This window comes from Diadema setosum, chromosome 9 (assembly GCF_964275005.1).
Source record: "Diadema setosum chromosome 9, eeDiaSeto1, whole genome shotgun sequence".
In the NCBI taxonomy this organism is placed as follows: domain Eukaryota; kingdom Metazoa; phylum Echinodermata; class Echinoidea; order Diadematoida; family Diadematidae; genus Diadema; species Diadema setosum.
The window spans coordinates 37,978,986-37,992,129 of NC_092693.1; the positions used below are offsets into that span (position 1 = coordinate 37,978,986).

General features: G+C 38.7%; 1 protein-coding gene across 1 annotated transcript in view; it reads left to right on the forward strand.

The window, feature by feature from the left end:
• Positions 1-3,635: 3,635 nt before the first annotated feature.
• The window catches only part of LOC140233373 (Fanconi anemia group A protein-like), a 50,343-nt gene continuing 40,834 nt past the window's right edge, over positions 3,636-13,144 (forward strand). The window contains exons 1-10 of the mRNA XM_072313478.1: positions 3,636-3,669; positions 4,225-4,355; positions 5,015-5,129; positions 5,745-5,911; positions 6,685-6,780; positions 7,477-7,678; positions 8,972-9,063; positions 9,679-9,712; positions 11,102-11,260; positions 12,182-12,324. Of these exons, the coding sequence (XP_072169579.1) occupies positions 3,636-3,669; positions 4,225-4,355; positions 5,015-5,129; positions 5,745-5,911; positions 6,685-6,780; positions 7,477-7,678; positions 8,972-9,063; positions 9,679-9,712; positions 11,102-11,260; positions 12,182-12,324 (1,173 nt within the window). The remainder of the gene's footprint in view (positions 3,670-4,224; positions 4,356-5,014; positions 5,130-5,744; positions 5,912-6,684; positions 6,781-7,476; positions 7,679-8,971; positions 9,064-9,678; positions 9,713-11,101; positions 11,261-12,181; positions 12,325-13,144) is intronic.

Sequence of the window (13,144 nt, forward strand, 5' to 3'; positions counted from 1 at the left end):
ATTATATAATTTCATAAGCTGTAGAACAAAATAATGTAGGTTAAGATACACACCTTTTCTTGATGATATCGTTCATAAAATGATTATAAAGATGAAGATTATTTGTATTGTATGGGCGATTTGAGAGGCCGTGGCACTACCGCCTCATCTTATTTGCATAGTGACATGTGACCTATATCACTGTTCGGAGAAAAAAAAAGCGAAATCAAAAATTCCGTAATCTAATTTACTATGATTAAAAATGTGACGGAACTTTGTTAAACTTTCGCTAACCATGTAACTTGATTTGCTCTTGTTATATGACTAGTTCTTTACTCTTCAATCTTAGCATTTAGTAATCATGAATATCGTTAGAATCTTGAAAAATTAGTAAGTAGCAAGTGCAGTTCAAGAGGGCTGTTGTTTTTCGTGCCAAGCAGGTTATGAGGCAAGGAGGCATGCTGCGATTGGACAGACAGGGAGGCGACGCGCGCCTCTCGGAACATCATCCGCGCGACTTTCGACGATCGAGCGTCTTCGTCGATGTGCTTGCATGCCGGCCTCTCAGCCATGCGCCCATCCGCCGCACAGACAGGGAGAGACCACACGATCGAAGAAGCCATAAGCCCAGAGAAGAATATGCCGGTGTGATGAATGTATCAAATAATCACGAACACGGTATCTTATCACCTTCGGAGGTTGTAAGGCCAAGGGCCACTACACCTCTTCGGTGTTTGATAAGTAAGTAGGAAATATTGCAGTTAATGTTACACATTTTTAACCGTGAGTGCTCATTCAATGACAATGCAGACGACTAAATCTCAGTCCCATTCGTATATTTTTGTGAGGTTCCGCAAGTATCGTGAGCGTTAGATCCCCCAGCGTCTACACTGTCAGACTGTATAGCTACGTGCTACGCCACGCAAAATGTGCACGGGTATTTCTCTTTCTGTGACATTTATTTTAGCAAGTGGTGGGGGAAGCGTGCATCTGTACGTAACTTCAGGTACAGGTTTCTAACATTTTTTAGTGAGATAATGAGAAACCCCTTCTGAAATATGAAAGGACACTAAATTTAATAATTCCAAGAGGGAGGATGGAATAAATTTATTTTAACTATCATGGATTCAACGTTTAGGCCCCTAGATCTAGATCTATTTGATAAAAAATTGGTATCAAAGTTTATCTATTGATATGAGAATTGTTATGCACAAGGTGTGACTCTTCTTTAATACTCGGTAATTCACTGTAAAACTCAAAGTGGATATTTTGGCGCTGTGCAGAATAAGATGAATTTTGTGCATAATTTTTTAATTCCGTGGAATCGAGGTCATTCAGTGGAACATGTGACAAGTAAAAATATTTGCATGCTTTTATCTGTGACTGTGCTTATTTCTGGTTGCACAAAATGCATGGAAATTTCCACAGTACAATGCAAGAAATGTCCACTTTTACATTAATACAGACTTGACGGTATTTTTGATTGATCATTGATTGTTTCTGTCACCACTGGTCTTGTACCAAGGTACTCCATTCATGGTTGCCATTCATTTCATCACTGCTGGTAACATCTTCCTATCTCCATGAACTTGGCACAAAGTAAAGGCGTACCAGTATGCTCTAGAGAGTGGAGACATTAACCAAGATTTGGCCTTTAATATTAAGATTTTGATTAACTGGCATCCTGATGACATGTAAAGTGTGCAATGAGTTATGTATAAATTTACAAACAAGTCGAGTCTTTTGTAGTATAAAGAGCTAAGAAGTGGAGTGGAAAACCAGAGAGAGGTAGACAGAATGTGTCTGTTTTGAGAAGTTTTACAGATGTAAAGTTTGAAATGGATGTAAGGAGTGAGGTGCTTCATCATCACCATCACTTTTAGGTGGTCCTGTTGAGACTTCTGGTCATTCTTTCACATGGTACATGATCCTAAGTGTATACAGTGTGTGGTGAGTGAACAGACGAGTAATAGTATATCCCTTGGGAAAGAGATTGGTGTTGGGAGGACCTATTCTATTCCCACTTAGACTTGAAAGTATTGTGATGGAGCCAAGATTACTGATGAAGGGAGACTATTAAAGGAGTCAGTCACTCTCTGACTTGGAAGTATTTCTTCTCATACAGAGCTGTGTTGGATCTTTGTCTGCATAACTCCTGGTGATGTCCTCTAGTACTTTCATGCATGGCTGAGATGAAGTAAATCTTGGGATCAATGTTCACAAGTCCATTCATTATCTTGTATACTTCAACCATGTCACCTCTACTTGGGAGTAGGCCTACCTGCCAAGGCTCATAAGTCATGCTTGATAAGGTGAATGCTTGAGAGCCGGATTAGTTTTGTTGTGAGCTCTTTATTGAACCTTTTCAATCTTTCCAGCATCAGCTTTAACCCTGGGATGCTAAATCACATCACCATACTTGAAAAGAGGGCAGACAAGAGCTTTGAAAAAAAAAAAAAAATTGGTAATGTATTGTAGGAGAAGCTTTTGAATGTTCTCTTGATAAGCCCTAGCATCATTGAAAGGTTAGTTCATTGTCAATTACAACAAGGTCCTCCAGAGAAGTTTCCTGCAGACCTGGTTGTTCGTGTTGAATGCTGTTGTAGCATTAATTACCTCTTCTGATGTGCATGACTTTGCATAATGTAGCCATGTTGAAGGTGAGCTGCCAGGATTCATCCCGAGAGTAACCTTGACTCGATCGTCTTGCATTAGTCTCTGATGGGCAATTGTGGAGACTTCTCCTATTTTGGTATCATCGGCATAAATTTGTATGTCAGTGCGAACCACACTCTGCAGATCGTTCACATAAAGAACAAAGAGTTGAGACCCAAGAACGCTCCCTTGGGGCACGCCACTGGTCATTGGAGTCCACGGGGGAAAAAACAAAAAACAAAAAAACTATGCCACTTCAATTAACTGACACTCTCCGAACTTGTCCAATGAGGAAGGCTTTAGGAATCTGCAATTGATACTGTAAATGTGGACTTTGTTGAGTAGACATTGGTGAAGCACTGTATCAGAGGGCTTACTCACATCAATGTAGAATACATTGAAGGTCTTCCCAGGTCAAGGAGGTTTGTCCAATCCTTGACTTGTCTCATGAGTTGAGTGTTGCATGGTTGACCAGGAGTAAAGCCATGCTTTGCATCATGAAGTAGGTTGTTGTCACTGATGTGGTCCTTCACAGCACTACTCCTTGTGATAGACTTCCACGACACTGCATGAATATTCAATAATAGAAGTTAAACTTACAGGCCTGTAGTTACTAGCATGTTGACTGTTACCTTTCTTATGGATCGGTGTCACATTGCCCATACTTAGTATTCCATTCCACTGGTTCAACTTCCTTACTCGGAGATCTTTGGAAAATGATTGCCATGGGGTAACTGATCTCCTTGGCCAACCCCTTCAACACTCATTCTCCTCATTTACAGCTAATTCACAATCACAGTCTTAGATCAACAAATTTAACTGACATTGTAAAATTGCATACTGTATATAAGTACAGACTGGAATACCAGTTGCTCACAAACTTGGAAATGTCCAAGATTTTGGGTGGAATTTTCATGGAAAAAGACAAAGCTACCAGAAAGCCTGGTCGACATGCTGATAAGTGATCCTCAGCAAATCAATCTGTTAGCCAATTTGTTTCCATGGGCGGAGCACCCCTACAGCCCACAGGATCAGGTATGGGAGACTTTGTCTATATAGGGGAAGGGTTTCCATGGAGCCATACATGTTTCCACAGAACATATCCCTGACCATATAGACTGATCTTTTTTGTCAGCGCCAGTTCTTCAAATGTTCAGTGGAGAAGTAGATGTCCTACCCATGGTATTTGTCCAGTATAAACCACAAAGAAGCAGAAGTGATGATGACAAGCAATTCTGCATTTTTTGGTGTTCCTCAGTACCCTTCAGTCGGTCCTTTTTCCCCCAAAAAAAACAATCAACCTTTGGAACAATGGCCCTACTAGGCTGCTAAAGGCAGTGGTACATCTTACAAATCTGCCCTAATAAAAACCCTTCAAATTTTGTCTACTTCTGCTTGCGCTGTAACCTCTGGTCATATTCCCCAGCGAATCTTTTTGGAGAGGATTAACACAAGGTAGAGGCAATATCATGTTTATATCTTTAGTGTCCACAATGAATAGGCCGCAAATCAAGATCAATAATAGGAGAGATATGAAAGTGTTGTGGTTTACAAAGTAAGCTTTTTTCCATGGATGATTAAATACCACAGAGCAGAGGAAGGCCCTGAGGAAAGGTGCTGGATCAAAGACAAAGAAAGTCCTGCAGAATGCTGCCCTCAGGCTCTTGGATCATCACCAAGATGTCAACAAGTTGCTCCAAGAAATGCAGGGGGAGACCCAGGTACTGGTATTACAGTGATAAAGGTGAAGACAGTCATGTCCTAGGTATGGCAAATCTATTCCATGAAAGCTGATTACAGCTTTAGTAATGATCATCAACTTTTGAAAGAAGCTGTTTAATAATATTCTTTGGAAGTTCCAAAAGATTGGGAATACCGCACGTAGTGTATGTAACAAACACCGCAAAAACTTGAAGCCTCCATAGCTGTGTCACACATTCATATCAAACAATGGTACTGTGGGTGCTGAATATTACTTTAGGATTTTATTTTTGCAAATTTAACAATCTCCCAAAGTACCCCCCCCCCCCCCCCACCACCACCACCAATTAGTATGAGCACGATGCAGCATGGGTAGGCAGCAGCTGCACACAGTCTTACAGATGCCTGGCCTATTATACACACCTGGTATGCACAATTGTACAATTGTATATAATAAATATCATGATTATGCTGTGCAGTACAATAATATTTGCATTCCTAATCGCAAATTTAGCCACTGGAGAGAAGGTCATACAACTCCCAATCTGCACATTGTTATACCCATCAAATATTTAGCAACCACAATATCTTCTTTATGCACAGCAGTTATGTAAATCCAAAGTGAAGCAGTAGCCATTATTACTGCAAAATCATCCGTTGTAACTTGTGATTGTGACAGAAACCTTTGCAAAGCTACCAGCAGGATGAAGGCAGATCTGATGTGGCTCTCACCGGCTCACCTGCCCAATTCAGCATGCATGGGAACATTTCACCAGATGGTGATGAATTTCAAGGTAACATACCTAGAAGTTTCTCACTCCATTGTGCATCTGTCTGAACTGAAATGCATTTGTGCCTCTTCATAGATTTTCCTGATTCTTGTGCATTAATTTTTCAGATTGTCTCTTTGAAATTGAGTATCCTGTAGGATTGTGAGTGCATATGGTCTCTTCTTCATTTGACAAATGGTCAGAATTACAAACTGTCCTGAAATAAAGCAATTCAGGACAAGTATTTGTGATATCAATGTTTTTCAGTATTTCCACAGCTTCAGTAATTTTGAAGGTAAGAAGTAAGTTCTGATGGATGGCATGCCTTCAGAAGCAATATTTGTAAATGTACTGATCATGCACTCAATGCGGGCATTTTTGCTTGTAAATATAAGCTGGAACTGCAGACTGTGAGTTCATAGTTGAAGTAAGTCTATTCTTAAGTGCAATTCTCTTCATTTATACAACATCTTAGAGCATCCTTAATTTGTTAGAGATTGCTACTGTTGCTCAAAAGAATGAGTACAATAAAGGCAAGGATATAGAATGAAAAAAAAAGAAACAATGCACAAACTAAGCAGCTTGTATCTGTTTTTCCCTCTTTTTGTGTTTTTTCCACTTTTCTATTAAAAATGTCAGCCGGAGCTATTGTGTCATGTTTACGGCAGCAAGCAGAACTGAGCGGCATGCCTGTCTCGCTGCTGGCTGCCAAGAAGTGTGCAGAGTTCCTCAATACTGTTGCCGGTAGCAACCAGTTGCCAGGAGACAGTCATGTGATTCATGGACTCCTTACACTGGAGGCAAAGGTTAGTGTACCAGCATTGATGCAAAATGTGTCAGTGATGGAGATGTATCAAAGAAAAGTGTGTTGAAAATCTAGAGGCGTCGTGAAACTTCACAAATTCATCACATAAAATGGCATGTCACAATCTTGTGATCACTTTTGCAATTTAAGTTAAGTGACATTGTTTTCATCAACTCTGGGCAGAAGTTCCCAATTTAAAGAATGGTTAAAACTCTTCTTCTCGAGAACCAGAAGTGATAGAGCTAAATTAGCGCTGTGAGATGATACATAGGTGATTGTAGTTTCAAGTTGATTCATGGTGAATCCAGTCCTGGAAGTCCCCCAAATCTCACCAAGTTTAAGGGAAAATGTAAATTAGGATATGAGCAATCTATGAGATAGTCATTTACGTACAAGGCTGAAACAAGTCTGGAAAAATTGGATCATGTGCTAAGATTAAAAAATGCAGTGTCTCACACCAGGAGCTCTGTGTGATGATTGCCTCCACAACAATTTAACGCATTTGTTTCACAAGAAAGCAATGTATTGGAATTAACACTAATTTCTTTTCAAGAGACAAAATGGATTATAATTTTTGTGCTCTTGGATTTGATAGTGCGGTAGAGTGAAAAATTTAACTGCTTGAATATAAAGATAATTGCCCATTCAAGAGGTGGCAGGGTTTTATGGGATTCTTTTCCACACTTCACCCATCAACAAATGTTACAAGGAAAGTGTTTCCTTCTATGAGTGACCAGATCTAATTGATGGTATTTTGCATTGCTCAAATTGCAGACCAAGGTGGATCAAATTCTCAGTCTCATCAATTCACTGACTGAACAGAAGATCTTCCACAGAGGGCGCTTCGCAGAAGAACTAAATTCACTTACAGTAAGCATTGCTTGTCTTTTAATTGTGTTCTTGGTCATGTGCTCATTACAGAATGTGACTGTTACATGACAGTTAACAAATCAATATCATCTGTGCTCTTCATCTCTTGAAAAGAAGGGTAATCAAAATTAAATGTTGACGGGGACGTAAACCAGCAGGCATGGATGAAGTCAAAACATATGTTTCATTTCTTGCTGAATCTGCTCATGGTTACCATTCATTGTAATGCTCATTGAATGTCTTGTTTTCTATGGTATTTTGTGATTTCCCCCTTGTAGATTTCAATCCAATTGTTTGATGAGCATGCAGACCAGCAGATGTGAACAGTCCCACATTTCTTTTTGATATAGTTTACCTGAAACATTGTGGAATGTCCATTGAATTAGTGGGTAGAAATACGTAGAAATACAATCAAACACATTCTTCATAAGTCTCGTCTCTCACAAGTACAGACCAAATTTGAGTGGATTGCATAGGTGAATTTGCTGAGATCAATTTACTTTGTCAGAAACTTGTAAGAAGTATGATATAAAGGAAATATATTTGCCAGGAATAAATATGAGAGCTTGACACCGTAATGATAATCTCATCTGGCTTGAAATATGGTGAAATTTTTACAATTTATTTGTCATGCTGTGGTAATGCTTCAGCCTGTGTCATCTTCCTTTCGTCCCCTATGCCTAACTGATATCGCAGAACAAGCAGGGACTTCCCCTTGAGTTGTTGTGGCACCTGCACAGGGAATCCCTGATGACCTTTGACCTCTATCTGACCTCTCACATCAAACATCAAGCTGTTCTAGATGGTCTGGCTGGAGACATTGCAAGTGTATGGGAGGGAAGCTGGGAGAGGGGTGCGGATGCTGAAAAATGTGACTTCCTGCACCAAATGACAATTGGTAAGAGCTCTGATACCAATAAGATATGAATATTTGATCAACCATAGTCATTTCTTTTTAATTTTTGTGATATTATAGACTTGTAAAGAAAGGTGGTATAGTATACAAATATGCACAGGTGAGAGAGCATATAATTTTTTTAAGTGGAGATGCAGCGCACTTGAGGATATTTGCTTTGGTGTAACATACACAAATGCGCAGTCGAGTGCATGTTGCTCTACATTGTGAATACCTGAGAGTTAGCTGCATCTCCACTAGCATCACAAACTTAAACCTGTGTATTATTTGTTTCATAAAATGGTTCTATGAACTATTTTTTTATTTACTTTCATGGGTGAATATCAGTCAGTTACATGAAGAACTTGCTCAAAAGCCAAGATGTCTGAAGAAATGTTCCAAACACACTGAACATGAACTTGAAAATTTCTATTGAAAGCATGTTTGGAGGTGCATCATGGTAAAACTTAAAGGGACTGTACAGTAGTGGTTGAGGTGGGGATTCATGTTTTGAACATTCCTAAGTGAGAAAATGAGAAACCTCTTATGAAATATGAAAGAGCGTGTAATTTTAAGAAGGATTCAACGTTTATTTGATGAAAATTGGTTTTCAAATGGCTGAGATATCAAAAAAAGTGAAAATAATAAAAGGCGACAGGCCACGCCTTTTATTAGGATCTCTTAGGTTCACCTTGTTTTTTGATATCTCAGCCATTTCGAAACCGATTTTCATCAAACAAACTTTTGATACCCCTTAGAACTGTATGCTCTTTGACATCTCATAGAGTGGTTTCTGAATATCTCGCAAAACGTTAAAAGCTAAATCCTCACCTCAACCAGAACTGTACATGCCCTTTAAACCCCTTTGTTGTTTTTAGTGATGCTGCTCCCTTTAGGTGAAAAGTGTCCTCACTTATTCTGTCTTCATGCACAAAAAAAGCTTGATTTTTTTGATGGCCTGCTTTATGGTCACTCCCAACCCCATTTCGTGAAGGATTTCGTTCATATTTCCTACAGATGTTTATCGTAGTCAAATCAGGTTATTCTGTTTTGCAGAGATTTCGCAGCAACCCAGGGATACACGGTTTCCATTGCATGACAACAGGCATTTCTAGTCATTAGTGTAGTAAGCAATGGCATCAACTCTGTTATCTTCACTTTATGTGTCTACATGATCTCGACAGCACGTGCTCGCAACTCCTACATGCGTCTCCTGTACACAGCCTTGGGTGTGTTTTGGTCCCAAGTTTACCATTGTAAACTCTTTTGCTTTCCTACATATGTCTTTCTCCTCAGACACCCTCATTTGTTTCATTCAACTTGTCCATCGTGAAAAGATTGCACACTCCTCTTCCAGTGATGTGCCTGAAGTCAGAGGGATTTGTGAGGTGAGTTGGATATTATCACATCTGTGCTCCTGAAAATGGAGGATGGGAAATGTTTATGTGTTTGATTATATATTCTGGAAATTTGGCACAGTGACAGCAAAGATGTTAATTTTTCACCCATTCACTTTTGACGAAACTGTATAATGGTTTGGGGCTAAATGTCAGGGCTTAATTCCATCAAAATGTGGAAGTGGACTTGAGAGTATTACATATTCCAATGAAATATTCAGCAAAATAATAGTAAGTATTGATTTACATTATTTGTACAACCTTTGTGCATGGGTATTATTCTAGGCAAAATAATGTAAAAACCAGAATTGCAATAAGCTACAACATGGGCAAAATGGGACAGCATGCATGTTATTTGCTTATGGTATGCATATATATGTCATTAGACAAATTATTGTAGAACCAGGTTATCATTTAAATATTCTGTCACTAGATTTGAATTTGCTAGAAAAGAAGCATGTAACGTTCAATGTGATGATGTAAGTTGGGCTTGTCACAGATTAGTATGACATTTTTTTTTTTCTTTCTCCCTCCACCCCCTTCTTTCTTTCTCTCTCTCTCAATTTGTTCTTTTCTCTGTCTTTCATTTTCATGTGAAATTTGCAGTCTGCTGAAAGGATTCTTGAGCAAGTCTTTGCAAGTGAGCATACATGCATTTCATCTGTCACAACAAAATACAGGAAAGATGTATTGATTCATCTGTATCAGTATTGTGTCTACCAACTCTCTTGAATTTCTATACAGTTCCCTTTGCTTTCAAAAAAACTTGCAACAATGACCAAGGATGACATTCCAAATTCCTTATGAAGTTTTGATGGCAAAGATGTAATAGCAGTGCAAATATCATTAGCAATAGCCTGCTTGCCAAGGAACTTTCAAATAATCTTATGCTGCTCTCTTTCTTAGATATGAATATTTTTAAAAATAATGATGTATTTATTGTGTATTTAACATGTATGTGCCAGAAAACGGCAGCCTGGCTGTACTGCTTCCAGGGAATAGAATGAGAGTACTGTAATTAGGCTTTGTTACCGAAGTTGTTACAGCATTTCAAAGTTTTGTCCATTGTCCAAAACAAGAACAAAACACTGAAATAGGCATATCTCACACATGCACATTCATTATAGGACATCTCTTGGCTTATGTGAAAAATTTCATCTGAAGAAATGCAATCAAAATTTGCATAATCTCTGAACTAAATCTGAACTACTGCTGTGAATTCAGTTTGTTCACAGGGCACTTGATTATTATCTTTTGCATTATATTATAATAGATATGGTCCTTCTTAAATCATTCTGGAGTAAGCATTAAAACAAATTTGAAATAAGGTCAATCAGGCTTTTTCCCCCAAATGTTTAACCCGTTGAGGAAGAGTCCCGAGTATACTCGGGCATGGGTCTATGGGAAATGAATGTTGTAGCAAAATCAGTCCGTCCTCAATTTGTTAAATGTTTTAACAGTGAATGTAGATTGTAATAGGATACTGTATCATGTGTTTAGACATGCAATATGTAGAGGATGCAGCAGTGACATATATTGAAGTGATTATAACAAGTATGTATTGTCCTGACACATTTCATATTGTCACATGACAAATGGGTAACTGAATTCTGTGAAGGAAAGTGAATGCTCAGTTTGAGAAGGTCTCTACAACTTCCGCATCATTTTTCATCTAAGTCATGTGCCTTTGTGGTCAGTTTCCCTTTGTTTACATTTATCATGTATTCAAAAAGTTGCATCACTTTGGTGATCCTTGACATTTATACCCAAGTTGATTTCTATCCTTTGGAATAATTTCAGGTTTATGGAAGCTTCTTACCATACATGCATTGAGAATTTAGCAGTTTCTAGGATGGAACACAGTATGAGTGCTTTCCATTGCTCTGTCAGTAAGAGACATTGTCTAGCAGTCCAGGTATCAGGTTTGAATCCAATGGGTTTTCTTTGTTCATTTTTCATTTACTGGGTATGTTGTATGCATTTCTAGTCAGATTCCCTTTATTTGCATCAATCATTTTTGTCCACACAGGAGTTTTCTGGGCTGCATGTAAACAGTGTGGTGAGCCCCCAAGCCATGAGGACGTACTTCCAATGTCGAGACTCCAAACCCTGCTCCCGACGGAGAGCTGTCGGCTTTTTGCCTCTCGCCACATCACTCAGCTCTTCAGCCACACTACAGGCAGCTCAGGTAAAAGTAGCTGAAGTCAGAACCTTGGCAAAGTTGCATTTTTGGGTATCATCTTCATATCACAATTCTTACTTTGACTTTATGCTGGCCATTATCATTTACCCTGTTGTTGCCATTGGTCACCTGAAATGTAATGTTAACAGCATTTTCATATTTCGGTCTTGAGAAAGTTGAGCATTGCATTCTATTTTTCATATACTAAGGTTTACAATCAAAAACAGAAATGTGTGATGACTAAAATGTATGTACTGAAATTGTTTGTGTAGTAATGAAAGAATACAATCAGATTTTTATGATTACCAAATTCTTGATTACATGATTCATACACAGTTTGTTCCATATTGCATTATATGTATGCTGCATAATAGAACTTGCTCGCAGAGCATATTAGCTAGCTTTTAAAATCATGTAACCAGTTGCTCCTTGAATTCAGCATCTTTAAAGGAAAGCAAAGCAAAACAAAACAAAAAGGAAAAAATACAATAAAAGTGTTTTTCTCTGTGAATATGAATAGTCACAACCAGAATATGTCCTATAACATTGTGCAATAATAAGCTGGATAATAAACTTAAAATGGTAAGAGTTATGATGTTATTCCTGTTAATGATTTTTGTGAAATTAATTTGAGAGATATATGGGGAAACGCACATGATTAAATTAAACAATTTAAGTTACTTTTAAAAAAATACAGATTTCTCAAAATGTTTTGGTGATATGGCACTCAATGTTCAGATATCCTTTGTGCCTGCCAGTCAACAAGGTCCAAGTATTGCCAGTATCAGTAACAACAGAGAAAACATTTGTACCTACCATCACACTGTGTTTATTCTTTTTACAGTTTATAAAAGTAATAATAGAAACAGATAGAAAGGATGAGGTTTTTTATTAACCTTGATGAATGTTTTTATGACTTTACAGCAGTCACCGATACATTCGGTCAGCAGCATGAGTGGACCTTTGCCAAAGCATCACCGTACGTGGTCAGCCTCTTCCGACAGCTGCTATTAGCATTACATGAAAGTGATGCAGTGGGACTACTAAGGAGAGCGCTGGAACAAGACCAGGTACAGTGAGACAAAACCATATCAGTTGTGTTTGCATTATTCTCTTATATCATGTAGAATAATTAAATATTGAATGAAGTTAAGACATACTCTTAAGACTGTTACATGACAGTTGAGGATAGTTTGATTTTGCTGCAACATGCATTTCCCATAGAAGCTTGCCCAAGTATACTCAGGACTTGTCCTCAACGGACTAACTGCAAGCAATGGTGTGATATCATCATAAATCAATCATCTGCAATGTGGGTAATCCGGTGGCCCAGTGTCATGCTTTGAGTTTAACATCCCAGGGTTGCTAACCGTGAGTGAGAGTTTAGAGTGAGACACTTTGAGGTTGTGAGTGACCAAACCTGATCGATCAAAGTGACAGTGGTTGTGGTGGTTGTGGTGGTTGGGGGGGGGGGGGGGAGTTGGGAATGGTGTGGAAGGGGAGGATGTTGAAAGTTTTGGCTTGGGAATACTGAAAATTCAGATTATCAGGGATTTGGTGGACATTTCTTGTTTTTCGTTCCTGTTTTGAGGGTTCTGCCAGAGAATTCTCTCATTAGAGTGAGACAGTTAAAATTTGTGTGTGAGTTTCACACTGATTGCGTGAGAGTTGGCAGCCCCGACATCCTCAAGACAAAAGTATCAGAGGGAGCCGCCTCTCACTGGGATGATATTCATCGTCTTCACTTGAGTTTGGAATGCTGTGTGTTTGCTGGAGCTCAAGAACCACTGTAGAAATTGGGTTCAATGATCCCGACACCAGTAATTTAATGAATCGGGATATGAAATATCCATGAATTTCTTCTAGCTTTCAGATGTTGATAAACTGTCC